The sequence below is a fragment of the Ptiloglossa arizonensis genome, chromosome 8, assembly GCF_051014685.1.
Source record: "Ptiloglossa arizonensis isolate GNS036 chromosome 8, iyPtiAriz1_principal, whole genome shotgun sequence".
Lineage (NCBI taxonomy): Eukaryota > Metazoa > Arthropoda > Insecta > Hymenoptera > Colletidae > Ptiloglossa > Ptiloglossa arizonensis.
The window spans coordinates 10,898,213-10,922,691 of NC_135055.1; the positions used below are offsets into that span (position 1 = coordinate 10,898,213).

General features: G+C 33.4%; 1 protein-coding gene across 6 annotated transcripts in view; it reads right to left on the reverse strand.

The window, feature by feature from the left end:
• Positions 1 to 24,479, reverse strand: part of LOC143149887 (1-phosphatidylinositol 4,5-bisphosphate phosphodiesterase epsilon-1) — a 577,853-nt gene that overhangs the window by 412,204 nt on the left and 141,170 nt on the right. For 5 of the 6 annotated variants that reach the window (XR_012992898.1, XR_012992897.1, XM_076317680.1 and 2 more), the window contains exons 10-15: positions 22,160 to 22,387; positions 16,756 to 17,213; positions 12,620 to 12,896; positions 7,689 to 7,882; positions 6,502 to 6,797; positions 1,249 to 1,475 (exon numbers count right to left, since the gene is read on the reverse strand). Coding sequence is in view for 4 of the 6 variants with exons in the window: in XM_076317680.1 (XP_076173795.1) it covers positions 1,249 to 1,475; positions 6,502 to 6,797; positions 7,689 to 7,882; positions 12,620 to 12,896; positions 16,756 to 17,213; positions 22,160 to 22,387 (1,680 nt within the window). In the remaining 2 variants the exon portion in view is untranslated. The remainder of the gene's footprint in view (positions 1 to 1,248; positions 1,476 to 6,501; positions 6,798 to 7,688; positions 7,883 to 12,619; positions 12,897 to 16,755; positions 17,214 to 22,159; positions 22,388 to 24,479) is intronic. The other variant, XM_076317682.1, reaches the window with a different exon arrangement.

A 24,479-nucleotide genomic window follows, 5' to 3' on the forward strand; every position in this document is an offset into this window, starting at 1 on the left:
ATTTATGGCTGGGTCAAGGGCTGAATAGGGCCTTGATATAAACCATGCATCCTTTTGGACGGGTGCCAAGCGTTTCCTATCGACTTGCAGTCGCGTGGTCATCGGGTGCCAGATGACACTGTTTAAAAAAAGTAAGGAAAATTGGCAGACGACCCGACGTCGTACTGCTAAAGAACAGGGAGCCTTTTTCACGAAGGATCTGGGGAGAACAAGGATGCCTTTTGATAAGAGGACTGTGACACATTGTATGGTACTTGCTTACGACAAAATGCTTCTATAGAAACCATTTGTTTTCGTTAAAGATACTTCTTTTAATATATTAGAAGAAACAAAGAACAATACATCATTAGCCTTGGAACCTTCGAAACGTGATATTTTTCTCTTTGAAAAAAATTGTTTTTCGACATGAAAAATAAGACGAAGTAACTTTTATGTCCAAGTGGAGAATGTTCAGAGTCATTAATATGTATTCGATGAGAACTCTTGACGATCTTGTTCGTTAAGTGGTGTGAAGGATTTGGAGCAAATGGAGCTTGTTCTATGGTTATGACCAATGTATCGATATTTTTAATGGAAGTCACTTTCGAATTTATTGTAAGTGATTTGCAGACACGATGACACAGTGTGACACAGAAATTATGAACAACAGTTCGAGTTTAGTAGCGATTGTTTCGTAACGCACATCCTGAGAGGTCCTGCGAAGTTCTGGTATTCACTACTCACTCCTGACATTAGTGTGCAGAACAGATATTGGTCAGACCTAACCTAATCTGACCTAACCCAACCATTTCAGTTGCTATGCCTGTGTGCAGATGCACATATCGTACGTATCTTGTTGCTAATATTTCGTAACTTTTAATTGACAATTTTTACACCAGCTTCAACTAACGAAATCATCCCTACAACTATGTTTGTTTATGTAGTACTTATGTAGCCTTTTATTAGGTCCACGAATCGAAAAGTATTCGGTAATAAAAATAAAAATTTGTCTGTTTGTTACTGTATCTTTACGACAGTATTGTGAATGGGCTGATACGAATTTTTCGATGAAAATGAGTTCAAACATGATTTCATTTTCATTATATTAGACTGTCAATGTTGCGATGTTTGGGCTCATTTAAATCAGAAAAATGTTGTCAATTCATTGACAATACTTTCATAAAAATATAATAAAAAAATATAACATTTTTATTTCGCTTTAGTTTATTTTAAAAAGGAAAGTATATATTCTTGTAAAATCTTTCCTACCTTAACGAGTAACTTGATTTCTTCATCGGTTAATTTCTCTTGCTGTCGTAATTCCAAAAATTTTGTGAATGTTGCCAGAGTGATCACTTGTGACTTCGAAGTGTCCACACCAGAACAGTTCTTAACGATACTAGCGGCAGCTACTGCGTCGAAAACTTGCTTCTTTTGAAGGTTGCTGCTGGTTTTGTATTCGTGACAGTCGATGGAGTTGTTCCTCGTTAGGAGACCTGTTAAAAAATTACAGGTACTTTTGTTAACCTTCGTACTATTATTTTCGTCTGTAATGTAGTGTCAAAATTTATTTAATTACATTTTAAAAATATGTTACAGTAAACATATAATAATTATATGTTATAAAACATTAATAGTAATATTTTTCAATTAAAAAGGAACAAATTATTATACATGTCTGTAATTATATTCCCCTCACTGATTAAATAACTGCTTGCAATTTCGATAAATTATGGCGCTTAATATTATTCAGTAATATTTTTATTAGTTCAAAAATCGACTTCTTTCATGCTTTATTTAATTCAAAATAAAATTAATCCATTATGGAACTGTACAACAGAGAGCAAAATGTTTCTGATATTCCATTTAAATTGCATACTGTAATTTTAAGAGATACTTGGTTCGCTAAGTTGATAATATTATTGTTGAAATTTATGGAAAGTCTATAGAAACATCTGAGCCAAGACTTGGTTTCAGTATTATACTTAAATATTCATATTCAAAAACAATTTTCCTTGAAGCTATTCGAACATAAAAGTCAATGAGATAAATTTTAGCAAAAATTTTAAGTACTTTTAAGTATGAATGCTATAAACGAGGTATTTTTGTACACCGTAGAGTGCGTTTATATTACCGCGACATTCTGTTGCAAAATATACTTAACATTTCTGAAAAGGGTTGATTTTAATGGACCGGCATGGACGACGTCGTTATCGAGCGCAGTTTATTGAACGCTGTCAAATACAATGTGAAAGAAACCTGAGTGCTATTCTGTCCACGTCTGAAGGAAAATATGTAAACACTAGTTTTTACGTCAAATAATCATTTTCAAAAGGACTCACGTATAAATATTACTGGTTTTGAAACCGGGAGCACTTTATTTTACGCGTAAAAAGCAAAACTGGGACTATAAGGAAAAATTTAATACTCGAATATTTTTCAGGTATTTCTACATTAAGAATAAATTTTGAATATTTGAGAATTCGAATATAATTATTCGAATATTTGAACACCTGAATATCATTATTTAAGTATTTGCCGTCATAAACAATTTTTCACTAATTAACGTTATCAAATAAAGTTAATAAAGGAAATTTATGTAATTTGTAGTATTGGTTAGCGTTTTGCAAAACTATGGGGAAATTATAGTGAAAAATACCATTCTTGTTTATTAATTCATAGTTCAGATGTTTCGCGATGTTGGAAATTAGTATGACATTCTGCAAAAATCTCTGATATCAATTGATAAAAGTGTTTCCTCCGGAACTATTAAAGATAGCGATAAAATTTTTGTTCGTATTTTATGGCTCGCTGATGTCTTTTATATGTTGTATGAGACATAGACGTAAGAAGCTCCTGTACAATAAGTTATACAATTATGATTGATACAACTGTTCAAACGATAACTGTAGACTATGTGAGAATGTTGTACAATTTGTCTTACAGTGTAGTCGTTTTGGGTGGCAGTACGGCGCGCCGCTGCGTTGCCATAAAACCTGGCGTACTGCATGTTTGATGAATGGTAGATTGGAACGTGTGGGCTGTTCAGCAACGAGTTATAAAGATTTTCTGTAGGATTTCAGCTTTGAAACAGAAGCATTGGAACGCAATAGATCACAAAGCAGAAACTCCGCGATTTTCGAACAGGAGTCTTTAACATTACAGTCAAGAGATGTAGAATATTCAAGAAGACTACATTGTAGATGTATGTATAACAAAAATCAATTTCATATGAAAATAATTTCTTTTTAAAATCCAATACTTGCATCAGTTATCTTTCTCTCTTTTCTTCGTAAAAATCTTCTGCTAATATTAACAAGAATTGTCACTGTCTCCTTGGCCATGATTCATGTCTCATTGTCAGTAATGAATTACTGTTTTTTTTTTTACAATCAAGCATATGACATTTTGATAAGCTTTAACCCTAGTGTATATGATAATAAAATTTAATTTTTTAAGATAGAAATGATTCATAGATGTCCCTATCCTTGAATAGCTTCCTTTAAATCAACTAATATATATCTAAACAATTTTTTTATTTTGCATAATTAAGGAGTTGATACAATATCCAAAAATCTTACACAGTGTCTTTACGATTAGAGCAAAGTCTTTGATGTACAATGTATTGAACGATGTTTCTGCGCATGAAGCAAAAGGAAGTACACTAAAAAATAAGGTTAATACCATTAACGTGTAGTTATTGCAAATATAAAAGTTAGAACTTCCCAATTAGTAAATGGTAACTGAATTAGTTACAATTCAATACATTGAATGCTATGACAAAAACAATGCATCAACATTTCCTCAAAAATAATTTTCAATATTAAATTCGTTTTTGCAGTTAGTTAAAGCAGCAAAATAATTCGAATTATTCGTTTCTATTTGTGATATTAGTTCTTAGTGAAGCAGTTTACCAAAGTAACCAAATTAATCGACATAATCTACATTATTAGTTAATTGGAAATCGTAATTGAATGCGAACTGTATCGTTCCAATATTATTGGCCTCCGAACGTTTGATGTGGCAATCTTGCTAATTTAATTAACAACCAGTGTTCTTCGAGTCTCTTCATAAATTTAGTTTATAATGATTTTTTGGAAAATCCATTATTTGTGCTATCAGGAAATGTATTCTTTAATTAAACAACATTAACGTACAAAATATAAAAATTAATAATGTGATTACCGTCTTATAAAATATGTAGCACTCATAACAAAGTAAAAGATAAAATATTTGAACTAAAATAAAATACACTTAATTTTATTCTGTTTTAAATAATCGTAACTAACAAAGTAAAAGAATTGAACCAGATTGAACTGGAAGGTATAATATATATATATATAAAAAAGTGTTATGTCAGACACCGTACACGTATATATTTATATATATTTACATTTTGAATAGTTTCGGAGGAAACACCTTGTAACACTTTAAACAGGATACACTGTATAATATACTTTAATGAAAATTTGAATTTTTATGGAAGCTTTCGTCTTATCACAAGTATTTGACTATGAATGTGTACATTAAGATTTTAAGTAGCACTCGACGATTTAAGTAATTCAATGTGCAAGCAGAAATAGAGAATGTTTCAATATATAATACTTACAGGGTTTGCCAGAACGGATGGTATAGCTAGACAAGGCGGATTTACGTGTTAAAATAAATAAAAAATGTGAAATAAAATTTTTTCCTACAAGGTTTCGTTTTCAAGAGGTAAGTTCCTGGTTAATGTGTCTGACCATTGTTGATTACCTCTACTCATACCAGTGTTTGCAAACATTGAATGTGGTTAAGCTGTAAGGAGCTTTGCTGTATCCAGACCTGTATATAGTCTCTTTGAGGATCAGAATTGTGATGGATCCAATCAGTGCATCCGTATGTTGTGGTATGAACTATTAGTACGGTGTTGGGCTACAAGTTTCGTGTATAGTTGATGAAATAACTATGTATAGCGATTTACTTAACTTAGTTTCGAATGGTTTGTTAAGGGATCTTGTTGAGTACAAGTTGCTAAAGGTATTTTTCCTACAGCATAGTACTTTATTGGCTACCGAGTTGTACTAATCTTTTATTGTCCGTAACGTCTCTTTACCCCAGAAAAACATAGACCCTCAACGTTTTAACATCCAAAAAGTGTTGATACTGAATTTTTCATACCTATATTTATCAAGTATACCCAAATGCAGAGTGTGAAGAATTTCTAAACCTGTAATGTTTTAAATTAGGGTCTAGGTTGAGAGGACAGGAATATTTATCTCCTCAACCTTTTGCACCGATTCTTGATACCATTTAAACCACGGTGAGACTTTTATGATAACATCAGCATCAGTTCCAATTCAACTATTTTGAAATTTTTGTTACGTGGTACTCGTACTAGATAATTAGTGTTTTGGGTACACTCGAGAAAAAACCGGCTGCACTACTATAAACGCACGATGATTACCAGCGGAGAAACGATCTTTTCATAAGCATACACGAACGCGAATACTAGTGCACGAAGCTCTTTTTCCCAGAGTGTATAACCGGTTATTGTTTGTGCTAAATCAGGGAAGTATGACCAGCTTGACGCTACCCTTTCTTCATCTTGTCCTGCGTCTTGGCTTCGCGCGCTAAGGCGCCTGGTGCTGCGTGACATAGATGCGCAGAGTCATTATGCCGCTAACCGCACGATGGAGTGGTTCGAACCTCCCGAGACGTTTAACATAGATGGAATTAACCTATTTACGCGCGACAAGTCGTACGAATCGCTATGAAATAATAATGCTCCGTCGATAGAAGTGCAACACAGCTTCGTGATATTTAATGCTTAGAATTACCAATCCAGAGATTAAAATATTGATCATTTCATTCGTATGATTTAATGAAACTATATTCTTTTATAAGTGAAATTATCCAACAGCCATTGATTTTCAATATGTCCGCCCTATATTGCAAACATTGATGGCGGCATGGTATTATTTGTTTTATCCGAAGACGAATAATACTATATTGTTATTAGTGTTCGAAAGCATCGATCCAACCAGAAATAACGAGTAGTGCCCAGACGCGTTATTCAAGTTGTATAAAATCAAACACGTATTCAAGGAATTGCCACATTATCAATATTGATTTTCTCTAGAATGAAACCTCGTTTCGAAAAAATGTTATTCTCCATTTTCAATGTATTTTCAGACGTAGAATCACTCATTGCCCGGTGCTACCATTCGTTCCAATACACCTTGTTTTTAGGTGAAGTATAATATTTGCGTTTTTACAAGAATTGTGAAACTTTGAAATATTATGGAATTACTAGGTTGTTCGATAAGTTTTGTCGTGTTTTCCATTGTAAAAAAAAATAATATGACACTTCAACTTTGAACAACTGTGAATGTACGAATGAGTCGACAGATCTACACGAAACTTCACACATGTTCATCAAACGGTGGTACCATCTTTAGAAAAATAAAACGACGAACCTAATAGCTTCATTTCTTATCGAACGACAAAACTTATCGAGCAACCTATTATACGAGCACCAACCAATTCTTTGGGGCGTTGCATCACTGGTTTGCCTCATCACAGGTGGTCGTACATTGAAGTCCCTCAAAGAACCATCACTCTGGCTACGGCAAGTGATCGCCAGTTGGTCGAATAGATCGCGTAAATCCTTTCGGGCTCTCAAGCTAAACGAGCGGAATAATGCGACGAACTGAACGAAGTTTAACTGAGTTTCATATATTATAGAAGTCGTGCGTGCTTTCACTTGCCACGGTGCTTCCATTCCACCTGATACCCCGGATTCGTTCTTATCCTTGTCTTTGGTGACGCACAATAGGCTGCGTGAATATAATTGTAAACAAACGAGTATGTTTAGATTAGATCGTATTGTATATCATAAGGAATTATTACACCATTATAACGATAAATTAAAAGATATTAATTGAGTCTAATAAATCGCAGTGCAACCAACCAGCGAAACATGAAACAAAGCAAATAGAAAGTGTAGAATATATTCTTCGTCTTGGTGGTGTGGTTTATAGTGGATGTAATTTTGAATATACATTTATTATGAGTTTACTTGACAGATGATAATTATACGTTTATTTTATATCTAATAAAAGTTACGTTGGTTTTCGAGTCGTGTAATTACGTTATCATTTATTAAAATATCAGTAACAAGTAACAATTGTAATATCAAAATCCACGAATTTGCATCGACAAATATAACATTGAGAAGTGTTAAACTGATTTAAATCTTGAAAATTTGTACCGGTTAATTTTTTAGTTAAAGTCAACTTCACATGTCGGAATAGATAAAAACATGTCCCTTGGAAATAGTTTGTTTACAGCTACTTTAAATTCCATTTATCGGGAATAAATTGTACCTAGACTCAGTAATTGATGGAAAGGTAAATAATGTATAGGTATATATATTTTTTTGAGAATTGCGAGTCATAATAATAAAAGTTTCAATAATACCACTTTTCAAAATAAAGAAATTATTAATTCACGATTGTGATCATTTGATAAATTGAAAAATCGAAATAAATGGAAGAAATCTCTCTTCTTCGCTCCATCTTGTTGTTGCAATTTGAAGAAACAAGTAGGGTGCAATTAATCGATAACAACACGATTATGAAGAATTCTGAAGTTTCGATCAAAGTGTTTTATGTTTCGCTTCTTTTTGTCATATATTTCAGGTAGAAACTTATGATTGAAATCCTTACCTCTGCAAGTTGGAACTAATAATTCGTTCACCAGAACTGGGGGGACTGCGCGGGGGAACTCGATCTCTGCTAGACCGTGGAGACGCCGGTATGATTTTCGTCAAGGATTCTCTGCTACCCGTAATCTGTCGAAGAGGGGCCGCTGATAAGCCTCCATCCGAGGACGAACATTCATACTGTTTTAGGCTCAAATCCTGTTTTAAACAACCACGACCTTGGTTTAGTGCAGACTTTAATGATTTAATCGGGACAATGTAATTAAATGTACATCGTACACAGTGAATTCTTATAAGGCATTAATTTGTCTACACTTCTATTTCCATTAGTGTTCTTTCGTTCGTTAACTACAGTCCATTAAAGAAATATTCGGGCACTAGTCTTCAATTTTACGTTTTAATGTCTTTAGTTAGTACGTAAATTTTTCTTTGCTGTGTCACATCAGAATTTCAAGTTTACAATAATGCAAAATTAATGTATCTTACATGTTTTTTTAAATAATTGGGTATACATAGAAGTTAGTTTTCCTGTTTCGGAAATATTCAAATATATCGTCAAAATATAAATGATTTCAGAGCTATAGGTAAAAACTTCGTTGCTTAATAGGAGTCGTAAGAAGAGATAAAGAAACTGTACTAAACGTAAGTGTGGAAACGTATAGTTTTTTTAGAGATTTAGGTTTTTAATCTCTAGGAATCTCTAAAAGATTTAAAAATGAATTACTCCTCTAGATATATGTACCGTATTATTTAAATAAATCTGAAAGATACATGACTTAGTTTGGCATTAGTGTTGATCAGAAATTCTGATGTACTATTATATACAAAGTTTTCCAGAATTCTGGAATAATCTAAGTATTCGTAAATTTTGTAGCAGTTTGATTGGATTTAATAATCTTTTAAAATCAATTTCTGTATTGGATAACCGATCAAGTACGTTACATAACGCACTAAAAATGCTTTTAATAAATTTTAAAGTCTATGCTTGCCGATAAGTAATATTTTTGTGCGTAGAAACGTATTAATTAATAATAGAAATTAAAAAATTATTTCGTGTAAATAATATAGTTTGGACCATTAAGAGGGTATTCTGGTCTGCGTAATTGTCTTCGAGGTGATTTTTGTGAATTACAACGGGTTGTTAAACGTACAACAAATTTAGGTTTTACAGAGATGTCTATTCGTGTTTCAGCTAATCGTAAAAAGAATCTGAAATAATTATCTTCTACGTTATACGATCTGGACACCGCTACGTACGCTGTATTTCGACATCTCTATCCAAACGATGACATTGATTGGGCTCTTCCTAGTTATCTGAATCAGACAATTCAAGCTTCTTTTAATTTATACGAGCGTAGTTCAATTAAAACTGAAATAAATAATATAAAATCATGATGTACTTAATGACGGCCTTTGAAAGAGCGAAGTTACATTTTCAGCGTCAATTTTGCAGTTTTTGTGAGTCGTGAAAAAAATATTGCAGGTATCAACTTCATTGTGGTTCAGCACATAGTGAGATGTTTACTTTACATGTGTAAAAAAGCGCAAGTATATCGATTCGGTACTTTTTAAAATAATTGTGCCAACGATTTGAGAAAAAGGCGTTTAAAGTTTTCATGCAGTTACACGGTGGATAACGACCGATGTAGGTCAGGTATTCTGAATCTACTATACCACTGGTTCCCAAACTTTCTTCCATTCACGGTGTCCTTAGTGGCTTGCCAATTTTTTCACGATGCCCTCAATGTCTCAGCAATTTTATCACGGTGTCTCTGGGCCCCAAAAGAATACAGTAGTCTTTGGTTATATAAAAGAAGTTTTCTCTGACTAAATGAAATGAAATCACTAACAGTGTTTATGTTCCTTCTTTACGTCCTATGCGCTAGCGATATTCATCAATTCATCAATTCATTAGCGAAATTCATCCACTAATGAAAACTGAAATTTTTATATTTTATATATGCATAAGCGCATAAAATTTTTGAAATTTTTTTAAAGCGATTCAAATAACGTGTAATTAAAACTGTTACAAATGAGACAGTGTTTAGATCACAGGTCCATTACTAGTAGGGTCATGACCGGACTGTAGATGTTATGCGTTTATAATATATACGAATATAAATAACATATGCTAAATGTACTTCTGAAATGTATTTTGCACATGATTTCTATACATGTTATAGCATACGATACAAGTGTTTAAAATTCACAGTCTATTAATGACGACATAATGAAAAGTACAAAAATTATTATGTTTATTAGTGGATGAGTTATTCTGGACGCGTACGTACATCGGGTTGTCACTTTCGGTGCGAACACGTGAACACTCTATGGAGTACAAGCGAGGGTTCGTGCTTGAGCGAAAGATATAGTATATAAAGCGTGGGAGTGAGCGGATGTGCAAGCTACCCTGCACGTGGAGTCGTATTGGACAACGAGAGACTAGCCGAGAGGGTTGCTGAGTACCCGACGAAGGACATAACGCAGGTCCATCACCTGGTTTAGCGTCTTGGCGACCACCTGTGAAGGATTTAGGGCATTCGCCTCATGCGCATCCCCCACGACAACCCAGACCTCGTAACATAGGTCACGTAGGCCCCAAAACTTAGGATATAAGAAAGGCCATTGATCTGAACGAGAGCTTTTTTCTATCGAACACCGAAGACAAATCGATATAGCCAGTGTCACGATTATTGCATCGCATTATTAATAGATCAACATATGTTGCTAACATCGTTTAGGATTTATTAAATATCTGATTTCATTATATCGACTACAACTGGCAATGTGACACTCATGTGCTGTTATTCTGTTTCGTTCGATTTGGATGAATTCCACACAGTGATTTCATCATACGTCACGTACGAAACTCAATTTTAACCGAAGGTAGAAAATGGTCGGTTCGTGGGATGGAAACTTTACCTACCCTTGTTTTATGAAATCGAGGGATACTGATTTCGCTGGACATAACTGGAGGCTACTGTACCTAACAGTTCCATTTATTAATAGTGAAAGCTAAATTACTTAATAATTAACAATATTTTATTCTTGGAAAGAAGAAAGATAATTGTAATCGGTTTAGGAACCACTGTGCTATATTTAATCTACGAGCACTTGTTTCGCTAAAACGAATGCCTTTTTAGCACTTTTCGCAAATAACAAGGAACAGAAAAAAGTTAAGCATATATCTGTTTAAACTTTATAATTACTAAACCTTCGAACTTCCATAACTTTGGCAATTTTACGAATTTCGTCTTCGCTTGAGGGGCATGTTTTCAAGACTCTGAACTTTAAGAAAATACAATAACGTAAAAATCGATATTTGGATCCTGTAGACCAGAATACCCAATTAAGGGAAAATACCATGAAGTAAAATGAACATTTGTACGGAATAATCTTTTGTGTGGAAGAAGATAAACAGGAGACACGTGCAATTTAAAAGTAGATTCGTTAATTAATTATAAGTACAAGTACACTCTATTCGTAGGTCACCAAGAACTCGGTAAATATAAAATGAGAACGAATTGACATTATGAAATGAAACTAACGCTTAGTGATTCTTCACATTATAGAGAGAATGTAAATTGTAGTATACGTTAAGGATTTTATTAAAAAGTAAAGTTAGGGAGTAATTAAAATTTCTCTTTCTCAATGTATTCTCGTAATCGCACGAATTAATCATGGTATTTGCTCATTCATTTTATAGTACTTTCAGATTAATTTTATTTCAATTTTCCTGTAATTCTCTCCACAAATCCTTGTTCGACTTTATACACGTTAGTTTTAAACATTTACTTACGCGTACGATTTTACTTATTGTATTGTATATTTATTTAAATTATATAGAGGAAAGTTGCCGAATTTAAACTAATTCACACATTTTTAATCGTATGTGGAAAATTAAATATTTGTAAGGAATGATAAGGAAGGAAATAAATTGGTCGTTATGTATATATATTTTTTTTTGAATAATGTTATTCAATTTTTCAAAAAATATCACACAATATTGGGAAAAATTATAAATCGAATATGTGTATTTAGTCCAATCAAAGCAACTGATTTTCTATATTGGACCAATGGTATTCCACCTTGGAATACTCAGTGAATAACCGAGTTAACTTAGGTATAGTAAAAACAATCAAATATTTGTCAGAAAAATAACGAATAAATGCAAATATAAAACGCAAAGTTTAGTATTCAGCTATTCTTGAGATTTTTTCAGTAGCAATTTGTATGAACTATTTGAGATCTGACTGGTCCCTGATAAGAAAAGAAGTAATATTTTAGTTGTCTGGTATTTCAATCTTTCTTATTTGTAGTCGATTTTTATTTTTATATTACCGTTACTTGCAATAGATCTGCCCAAATTTAAGTAACAGGTTGAGGTTCAAACTAGGCAATTTTACCAAATAACTATATATATGTGATCTAATTTTAATTCTGAATTAGAATATTGCAATGATGAAAATTTGCAGCTGAACAAATGGACTTTCTAAGAAGGCAGTGTAATGATTTATTACTTACAACAGAATGGCTGTGGACTCTTTGATCCGTTATTTAAATATTTCACTATTAAGTAATACAACGCTATCGCTAACCTTCGATGTGAATAATAGCAATCTGTGTAGCTACTCAAACAAAACATATTGTTTCTAAATCTCAAATTACAATACTAATCCAACGTAGGCGACAGTCCAATTAAATCAACTCCTCTCTGTATGAATTATAAATTTTGCAGTGAAATAAAAACTTAATAAGTAAATACACTAAAATATGGTAATAATTAATTTGCATTTTTCAAGCCTGTGTCCTGTGACTTACGGACAGCAGTGTAAATACTTGTTCTGTTATGTGAAAATAAGCTCGCGTGAAGGTTTGCTGCACGTGAATACATGTTTCGTTAAAAACTTGATATTCACATTAAATTATACAAACCTTTGTTAAAGCGTGAATATTTCCAATGGACTTTGTTTTCTTCCGTTTTCGTTTACGAAGAGTGCTACTCATCGGTGAAAGTGTCCCAACACTTTCAGTCATGGACCAATCACGACCACCAAAAGCTCTTATAGCGTCTGCCGTCATTGGCTCCAGGCAACCTTCCTCGAAATAAAGTTGAAGGTATTTCTCTTTTAACCATCGTGACCTACGATCCGTTAATTGTTGTTGTCGTTTCAGGCCTCGCAATATCCAACAGAGACCCATGTACCAAATTCTGAAATCAATAATAGTAATCATTATTTTTACGCTTATTGACGACATTTGTTAAGTTTTATATTATTGAAATTTATTATTAAAGAAATCAAACGCAGACTACGATTAATATTTCAAAATTTCCCGCTTTTTTTGATCGAAAAATAGTTTTCAAATATTTTCTACATTAATAGAATGGCGGCATGTGTTCGAATATTATAATTTACACTTTGAATTTGAATTAATATAATATTTAGTAAAAGTTAATGAAATAGTGGATTATGTTACGGTTAAAATAGGAAAATCTAAATTTAATACTTTGATTCTACAGATAGAATTGTCATCATTTTGTATTCTTGTATCGATGTTACTGTTACTGGTACTTATAAAATATTTTTACAATTTAAGAAGTATCGGGGAATTGGTTGAGTTATATATAAGTATGAAAATGTACGTATGTGAAAAAGAAGAGAAACAGTAGCGATACAGAAATAACTTCTCTCGATCGTAGTTTCTTTTTAACAGTATCGTAGTGGCCAATTTACACAGATTTTATAAAATGGCTATTTTTCGCGCGTAAGCTGCAATACCGGTACTGGAACAAAGTTTACTGGAACAGTATATTCTCCAGAAAAAAAAAACCTGTACGTTTTGCTGATTTAGTGCAACTGTATATCTTCCTATAACATGGTTTGGAGGTAAATTTTTCTGGAATGCGTTCTCCAACGTATTGAAAGTTTTTGTATTTTAGTATTCCCATATACATTAATTTTACGAACAAAATACAATTTTGCAACAGAATGTTAATTCCTTGTATCGTAATTCTAAAAACTTAATTTTTATTAAAAAAAAAAAGCGATTGTAAACATTTTAATTCTTCGTAACGAGACGAAGAATAAAAATTATGAATTAGTTAATGTGAGATACATATCATACATCGTTCGAACAAAATTTAGTATTTGACGTATTAAATACTGTCCATCTGTGTAGAATTCATCGTTTAATTAAAACGTAGATACTTAATGTCAAATATTTATTATTTACATTTTAACTTTTAATAATAGCAATTTCATTAGATTCATAGAAAATAAACCTTTAACAGTGGGTTGGAGGCAGTTTATTTTGCAAAGTGAATATACGTGTTACACGTCGTTGGGTGATAAGTTTTAACTTCTCCCCAACACAGTAGCACAGACCTGTACAAACTAAACTCCGGAGCTTACAGAGCTTTTCTCACTCCACCTTCATCACTTTGATACAAAGTCGTTAACTGCTGACACGCGTCCAATACTGTTAATGCTCGCTCTTTTTCATTTGTTTCTCTCTTTCTAAACTATTTCTGTCTCTTACAATTGACGCCAGAGGTGAAAGACTAAACGGCATGCAGGGCTCCTTTCGTAAACAGGCCTACCTAGCTTAACACGTGGTGACACGAGTATACTGTTTCTACTTAGTTAGTGTAATGGCTTGTTTTCTCTCCTTGAGCTCAAATTCAGCCACATGTTCATTAACGCGAGTCTCAACATCATCAATTGTATAAAGATGGTTTCACACAATTTTTATTAATCGTTTATAAAAATTAATTGTTTGAAAAATTACATTTTTGAGCGTTCTAGTAGTTACAGACTTGCCAGTACGACCATTTTTTAATTACCTAAACATCTCTTCAGTTTCTTCCATTCAGTACTAACCGAATGAGGAATGAGAAATGACGAATATTAAATTTTGAAAACTATTTTCAAATAACACAATACGCTATTCAAATACACGAACATGATGATCGATGGTACCATTCGCTACTCATAGAATATCTGTGAGTTTGCTGACCACGAAGGAAATATAATCGAAGTTCAGGGGGTACCGAGCATTCAATCAACATTACGATGTTGGGTCACAAGTTCAGGTAAATCATTCATCTACGCTTCTAGGTGTGTGCCAAACAACAAATATTTGTCATTCCTCTATCCTCATTCCGTTGGTTCTGAACGTGTAGAGCCATCTTTATACAATTTATGATGTTGGGTCACAAGTCCAGGTAAATTCCACAGAAAGAAAAACCCCCGTCATAGAAAACGCGACGCACGTGTTCTGAACTCCGACAGGCAATGTCATAAATCCTCAACTCCAATTTCGCAGTCTTAACCAATTCTCGGAAATTACCACCTACGATTTCAGGAATCCGTGACTCGACCTTCAAAGGATATACTTCGTGGAACCAATACGATTCTCGAGAAACACCTTTCAAACAATTGTTCCTTAATATTCTTAACCAATGTAGTCTGAAAACAGTTTCAACCAATCGCACACGAAATTGTATAATAATTTGCAGGATAAAATTCGTTGCAAGGATTCATCGATTATGTTCAAATCATCGTTCACAATGTGACACCTTTGGTAATTTATGTTAAGAAATCGCTACAGTGAAATTCATTTCTATTTTCTCCAATCGTTATAATTCCGAAGGAAATTCTGTCCCCAATTTTTACGAAACTTTGTAAGTTTTGCAGAGCGATCAAACAAGAGATACTTATTTTGATTAGCCACGGTAACTTATAACTAAATGCTGAAACTAACTTACAAAGTTTCAGGTTTCTGACATTCTGACTTAAACTGTCTCTTTGCAATTTCTGGCTGTTTTCTAAATTGAAGAATCCTCTCAAAGGAAACAAAATTTGAGGACGTAGAGGGCATAAAACGGAATAGAATAAGATAATAAGAGAAATAAGGTTATTTCGAAAGTTGACTTTAAGAATTGTTTCCGGAAATGGGCGTATCGCTAAAAGAAGGTGGTGACTTTCAAAGAACAGTACTTTAAAGGGCAGTACATTATGGTTACTGACCAAGATTAACTCTTTCTCTTGGTACAGCACAAAGTCTAAATATTTTTCGAACGCAGCTCGTGTGCAATTAATTAAGAACTGTGCAATGCTAATCGACTGTATACAACAAGAAAACGATTGACTTTCAACAACTTGGCGTCTTCTTTCTTTTGTGGCACTTTCTCTGAGCAACACGTGTCACCAAGTCTCTCCTTCCTTTCCCCTCGCTATTTCACGTATCACTAAACGCTTTTCTTCTCAATGGTGCATAAATATAATCCCAGACGACGCGATAGAACAGCATGTATCTAGGTACTTTATACGTATGCAAAGTTTCGAGTTAATTGGTTAACTGCATCTTGAGACACAAAAAGCGTTTGATGAAAAACTGACTTCAAAATTTCAATGTGCAGTCATTGAACGTACAGAGAATTCGGAGTTTTACGATTTCACAAGTTGTTCTAATTTTGATAATTTGCTTATGAATACATATTTTCAATATCTAAAACTTCAAGAAACTGCAAGAATAGAAAAATTAATTTTTTCAAAGCTCTAAATCAAACTTGCGCATGTTTATGATAAAGTGCGTATAGCACAGAATAGTATTTCATCAATATTTAATAACACAGCGCCGAGAAAGAATTCGTAATAAAAGATACAAGAAATGAAAATAGTAAAGACTTTACGTAATGCGATGCTTGTTCGTTTATAAGTTAATTTTGACGACAAACTTAAATCCATAAAGTTATTCTTCAGTGTAAATAGAAAACCGAGCTGCAATAATTCATTTCGTTCCTCAAACACCAAATTTAAGTCTATCGATAAAGGACTTTAAACGATAAATAATTATTTGTCAATAATTCGATCATCGGAAACTACTATTGCCTCTCAATTTATTAGAAAATGAATGTAACTAGATTCATGAACGGATCAATTTAGAAAATTGATCTTTGATCGTCGTGATCCGTTATGTCGATGATATGATCTATCGATGAGTCGCGACCCGCAGTTTGAAAGACACTACTCGGTGTGATGGTTAGAATCGTTGATCATATTACTCACTTGCTAAGGGCAGGAGGGCAAAGGATAAAGATCAGTCGATTGTCCGGCAGACTTGAGCCGTACATGAGGCCAATGCACGAGTCGGAGCCCGGTAGACCGTATCTCTTGCAAATGCTTCTGAGATCGGCTTCTCTGTCTCGATCACAGCAGCCAATCATGACTTCCTTCACCGCGCTTAGGTCCAAAAATCCCTCTTCCAGCGTTACGGAAGAGCATTCCGACTGCTGCGTCGTATACTTCGTTGATAAACCGAATGGCACAGTATCCTCTGGATTGGCAGTTAGTGAGAATTCTGTGGAGGTTGTGCTGCCGATCTGAGCTGTTTTCAACGGACTCCAGGGTGGTTTTTCCCAAACGAAAGTACCACAAGCACGATCCACTCGCGCGAATACCAAGGCCGTCCTCGTAGTACCTCCTTCGGAGTCCCAATGCACCAAGGTTGTCCCGTGATGCAGCATCTGACGAGAAACATTGTTATTGGTAACTATCGTTTACTAGGTTGTTCAATAAGTTTTGTCGGTTTTTCTATTATAGAAAAATACTATGACACTTCAATTTTGAACAATTGTGAATATACCAATGAGTGGACAGACCTACATGCAACTTTATGCGTGTTCATGAAACAGTAGTACCATCTTTAGAAAAATAAAATTTCTTCATTTCTTATCGGACGACAAAACTTATCGAACAACCTATTAAATGTAGACACAGCGTATTTATTACACAAGGAATAGGTAGGTCAAATCGATCTTAAAAATTTGTAACAGATTTTGAGTTACGAATCATGATTTTTGCATCGGAAGACCATAGTACTTTTTTACGTTAAAACTTGTTCAATGACATGTGATACTCATCGTGTAGTAAAAAGATTAATCTTTTGTTTTTACTGGGTAAAATGATATATGTATACAATATGTAATTTCTCTAAAAAGCTACGTAAGTCATTTAAATTTTCTCGACAATATTAAAACATTAAGCCTTTATGGTACTTTCGAAATGTAAAATTTATACAAAGCATTATAGCAAGTACTTTTCATTTGTACTGCAATAATACTTGAATATTATTTTTAGTGGAATTTCGTTTTTCAATTTCACGTGTATTCAACCGTTCAGCCGCGCATACGTGCATAACTGTTGTGCATAGGTTTCCAAATCACACATTGTGCATACACATTCTAACCGTTCGATGAAAGCACGTGATTCGATACGCTACATAAAAATCCTACGTTGATTCAAAATTTCATTTCGATGCCCAAAATGAAACGAGAGCACAAAAAGTCGAAAAAATTTCTCTACGCGATTCAAGTGGTGGCAATTTATGGTCCATTAAGTTCGTTTTCGTGGTATCTAGTTCAGATGCGGCGCACCAAATCGTACTCCGGTCTAGTACATAGCAAAAGCAACGTATATCGCTGGTGTGTTTATAAACGCTGATGGAACTTCTAATGCACTTATTGTTGGAACAGCTTTTATGCGGTCGATTCTGAGTGCAGCTTGTGTGGACATTTACAGAAGCACACGCAGCCTGCGTGTGTTTAAGTGAAATTATTTATCTTTGCCGAAACGCGAGTATGTTATTTTACGATGCACTAAGAAGACACGGGCAGCATCCCTTTAACGATGGTTGTCCGCAGTATTTGCCGTACTTAAAACCATGCGCTTGTTTTATGCGCGTATCGCCACTCTTTCACTGTCTTATCTGCGCAAACAACGCCGCAACCGTTACTTTTGTTGCAAAATAAAAATAGCTATCAATTATTAAAGAGTCAATGATGCAATACCCAAGATAGAATATATCAGAGCATGGGTATTAATATAATATCAGATGCTAATGTTAAGTGAAATATCAGATATATAAATACAGTTTTAGTTTTTGTGCAGAATTCTGTTAGATTTTGTGAAACAAAGAAACAATTATCATTAATGTAAAATTCAACAACTACAGCACGTTTTCTAAATCGTTAAAGACTACAATTACAGTCGATTAGGGAGTTTGCTGGAATTTAATGAATTATCGATTCAGGTTTTAGTTAATAAAAGTAAATTAATTTCTTTCAACTCATCGGAAGGTATTTTCTTATTTTTAGAAAATTGTACGTAGTAATTTTTCATTACAAAGATATAACGTAATTTTAGATGTATAATTCAAACTGAATATTAATACGAAATCAATGTTCGCGTATTAATTGATTATTTCGATCAGATTCAAAAGGTCGTATGATTTATTCAAGTATGAATAAGTAATGATACAAAATTTAATAGTCGGGTAATTGGTGAACGTAAATAGTTATTTCCGATTACCTTTGTCGATACTGTTACACAATTTTCAATCATTATGGAAAATTGTTTCTTTTCTGTTCATTTTATTTCAAGTCGTCCGCTCTCTTTCGAGGCGTTAGCAATCGGATTTACATGCCTAATTTTGCGATAGATAATACGAAGTACGTAATAGACATTATTCGTAAAAACGTATTAAACAAACCTGTTAGTTTAGAATTTAGTTTAAGTAAATTTTCAATTTTAAAAAGCGATCGAATATCACGAAATGCAAAGCTATTATTTTCCGTTCGATTGCATTTCGATTGCGATCAACTGTTATAAAAAAAAGCACGACAGTATTCCTATAAAGGAATATTTTATTTTCTTCAAGTCAAATAAATCGAGATCAATCGTCCTGGATAAATTCGATCACAACTGAGCTACTACATTATTATTCAAAGGTTCTTTAGGAATGTTGATCAATCCATCGCTTTTGATCTATTAACGTGACCAATTAACAAAGAAGACGTTTTCTTCAAAAGGATGACCCGGTTTTACTTTCCTAATCTCCTCCTTCCACCTCTTCCACTTTTAGTCCTTTTCATTTCTGGCTGCTTTCCCCTCTTACTCCTAGATCATTGCTTCTCTCTTTCTACCATCCACGCGAATTTCTATGAGATATACTCGAGGTAGCACGGTGAGGCTGGCCTCTTTGAAATCCTTTTGAAACGCAGAAAAACTACACCGACGATGTCTTTTATCTTAGTACTACGGTGTGTCCAGCAACTAGGAAAATAGCTGGACGCTGGGATATTAATATTTCGAAATCATCCGAGGGTAAGGTCGTGTCTTTATGCGCACCCCTTTTCAAGGTTCGCACCGTAACTGTTTGCCTACAAACATGACTCGACGTGATACGAATAAATAGCTGGAAATCAGACTACGTGATACTTTTTATTGTCACAAATTCCGTGTTCAATATTTTTAAGAATCGACAGAATTTCGAGAATTGAAACATTGGTTAAGCGGAACAGAAATAAACTGCTGATAATTTTTCTTACGATGATGTTTTGTTGTCTGAAAACACATACAGGTGGGGTGAAATATTAGAAAAATATGATTTAAAGAGAGTCTTTTCGTAGACGTACTGATGAAAGAGCGATGCAATGTAGTAAAATAGTTGAAACATTCAAGAAAGTACAATATAACATTTATTGTAAAATTTAAGAGCGTCATGCTTTTGTTAAACCATCAACAAATGAAAACTAGGTCACTTTATCGATATATGTGTATGTCAGCTGTCAATGACATTGTATGAAAATCCAAGCGATGTAATTTAAAATATGTTTCAAGTTTTGCGCGTGAAGTTTTAAATTTAATGCATTTTTTATGTTTTTACGACTTTAGCAGGTTTCCGATAGAAACTCGCATATGCTGTTAAGGTTAATGTGTAATGTATTGTATTGTAATGACAGAATGTCAATATAAACGAAGGAATAAATATTAATAAATGTAAACGAAGTTACGTTGATTGTAACAAAGGATCCGTATAAAAACAGGCTTTAAATGCAGGGAGTCCGTAAGTATAAATAAATTATACAATATTTTACTTTTATAAATTCTTTTAGATATTTAATTATATATAGGGTGTCCCAGAAATAGATAATCAAACTTTGGCATTATATTCTATTATTTTTGAGTGTGGAAAAAGATTGTATAAACATAGATCCGAATCATTTTTTTCAAGATATAAACACTCTTTATTTAAAGTAGGTATCGCACGTAGAATTACTCCAACCGTCGACACTTTTTCCTGTTAGGAGTGTATATGTAAATATTGTGGTAGAGCAAGTCATCCCGTGCAGCTTATGTCGTATTAAATTAGTTTCTATCTAAAGGTTTGATATTTGAGACAGTTTCACATGACGCATAATTACAATATCTGAAGTACTATATTATTTAACAGCAAATTTAGATGTAAATTAGAATAAAGAAATTCTTCATTTCTTTTGTATCTTCAATCTATCCCTGAGTTTCATATGTTGGAATACACTTTGTATAATTGTGTCTTCGACGAAAATATTCGTACAATTTTTGTAATTGCCTCCGTAGCTCTTCGAAGCCACTAAATATCGACTTAGTGTTCTTCCATAAATCAAATTATTCGTCGGTACGTATAATGGAGATAAATCAGTGAAAGTTGTTAGTGCTACTACGATTGATAATGAGTATAAAATTACTTTAATTTGTTTGGAGTTTGGTGGTACGAAATATCACCTCTGTCGAACTTTAGTTCGCACGAATACCCTCGCAGTTTAACCGCAGTCACTTCCTTCAACCATTCGAGACCGGACGGTTCTGTCGAGTGCATAGACATTGGTGCTTAGGTCAGATCTAATCCGGAATAACTTTTCTACAATACATTTTTCGGAAGGAAATTCTATATTTCCAGTATTCGATTTTTTCCACCACTAAAGCTCTTTTTCTTCTACTTTGTGTCGAGATATCATATTTCGTAGCATTTGATACACGTCTGGGTCTAAAAAAACCCAGGCACTGCTAGACGAGAGTTAACGAACTAGATTTTAATTAGAAAAATAATGTTTGAGGGAGCAGTTTGATATTTTGGGCTGAAAATTGAGGATTCTTTTTTTCGCGCGAAGAAATAATTGGATCTGACGTGATGTAGTCTAACGAGAGATATATTTTCTCGAATATATTTTCGTTGCTTTTCCCCACACAAAACATAACGAGGGAAAATGTCTGTTTCAATAGCGAGTATGACTTCAGGAAAATATTGTATCGATAGAAAAAAATTATCTGTATTTTGCACTTTTCTTAAATTATAAGATGCCTCTCTCATCTCTAAAGGTTGTGTCCCCTGTTTTGAAAACACTGCCTTAAGATGTTCATTACGGGATGGAAAATGTGTTTCTCATCGGAAATTGTAGATATATTTTTTATTTAAATTTGGTATAAACGGGGACTGAAGAAGAATGAGTCTCAGAAAGTACGATAAATAGATCACAAAACCAATAAAAGGGTGGCGATAATAATTTGATACGGCGACAAACACGTATTAAGTGAGGTGAATCTACTCGTCAGGAAGGAATATGTTACAGTATGGCATAAATTGAATGTTTACCTGCAGAAGATGCAGATCCATTCCGGAGTGAGGGGCAGCAACAGGAAATAGTGCAACTCCATGGTCGATCGCGATTGGCTGCACTGGTTTATAGGAATCGAGATCAAGATGATAGTCGTTCTCGTCGCATTCTTCGGCCATGTAAGTTTGCTCGATTGTGGTTGTATGAATGCTCAGCGTGCGATGGAGTGAACCAGTTGTCGCGTCCCTGCCTCGAGCATGTCGATGCTGAAGGAAAATACAATAATTTCATGAATGCTTAGAAATATCCCGACAATACGGTACATATATTTTACAGTGTTTTGTACGATCTGTAAAAGAAAAACTTTCACAGACGATACGAACATCTGGGATTCGTGTTTTACAAGCAGAGATGGGACAAATTTTAGTCGAATAAAGGATGAACAAAACCAACGTACAACGATTTATTCGACTAGATAGTTATATCTTTATTTGTTCACTATGAAATATTTCATTCTATAATTCAAATTCTAATTTATATTCAAAAAATAACGGATAAAATGTTGCACACGGTTTGTCACAAAAATAACTGAACTATGTAAGAGTAAAAGAAACTGGTGGCGACATCGGAATTTTTTTAATATCTGTGAATAAAGTATCTTTTCCTATTACATATCAATTTTTTGTTTTCATTAATTCTATTTGTACAAAAATTTTTATTTTTAAGAAGTTCTATTAATTCACTCTCATCAATGTTTATACTACGAACACTTTTATTAAAAATGTTCCATTTAAACTGTTTAAATAGAAGCTATTAAAAAAGTTTCATGACTGTTTTAGTCTCTACTTAGAAGCATATATTATAAGAATAAATATACGATTTCTAATCGCTATTAAACACAACTTATTGTACCTTATAAAATACTTTTAAAATATTGGTCACTTTCTGTACCAATTCAATGTGTACAGAAAAACAATTCTAACGCGAGAATCGAAACTTCATATTGCAAGCACGGTTTCGAAGCTTCAACCGTAGCCGCTGTGCAATAACTTTACTTCAAATAATAACATTGTCATAGGTACTTGTCGGACCAACGGGTGGGACACCATCTTTATTGCTCGATATCTCATAAGCTGTTGAATGTTGGGGCAAATGGTTGAACGTGGGTGAAATATTTTTTGGTTCTTTATCTATCTACGAAGTTTCATTGAAATTGCTGTATAACACACTATATGATCTCCATGTTAAATATTGGAGCTTACCAATGTATTTGAAAAAAGAAAAAATTGATCCCGAACGCGTAAGTAATTCCTCTTTTAAGACTAAAAATGCAATGAGCTACGGTGTAGCTGATTAGTTTAATGTCTGAACTACAATTAGTTTGCTCAATTTCTAAACTGCAACTTAGTCTAAACTGTTTTGGAAGTGAACGTGGCGTTGTGATAGAACATGCAAATTGCTTAATTTGCAAAGTATTTTAGTTTCAAGAGGGCAACAACAAATGTTTATTATTGATTAATTAACAGAGTCGTTACTATACTTCACGGTGAAAAATGTTGTTTAATTATGCAATGAATAATGTAATAATTGTTTAAATATACAACGAAAAAAGAATATAAAGTTTTATTAAAACCCATTTAGTCGTTTAGACATAATCGTGTCAAGAAGCATACGTATATGTATATATATGAACATTCAAGACATATTTTTTAACGAGCGAAATATGATTAGGAGGTTTTAAAATGGGAAAATACAAATTTTTTTCGATTTCCACACTTTTCGCGTCGCTAAAATAAGTAAATATAAAAACGTGATTTTCGTGTGAAACCGTCAAATGAAATTTTTAACGAATGTTCAGAAGTACACATTTACTTTATTATCGTTGTTTCTTTTTCTTTTTTTTTTTCAAGTGTTTGGATTCATTTGAGCGAATGAGGAAGACATTCAATTTGTAAAAGTAGAGTCTAATGAATCTAATTTAAATAAATTGCGTTCTTTATCCATCTCTTGAGTCTACGAACGTGCTTGTTGCTGTCAATGCTAGATTAGCAATCATATTATTACACGTGTTGCAAAATTACATATTTGAAGAAAATGATAGAAGAAATTTATTTACATTACCAAATGCATGTAAATACACATACAATAACGCTCAAATAATTTTGTTCCAAAACGGCCGAATTATTTAAATAAAGGTACCCATGATATCACGTGCCTTTGTCTTCGTAAAATTTTAATACACTGTAAACATATTTTAGGAAGATATATGTTTTACTCCCAGGCTATTTAGCAGAGGGTGCAACTAAATCAAAAAACAAATTTTATAAGTGCGATAAAAAACTTCATGCTCGTAAAAAT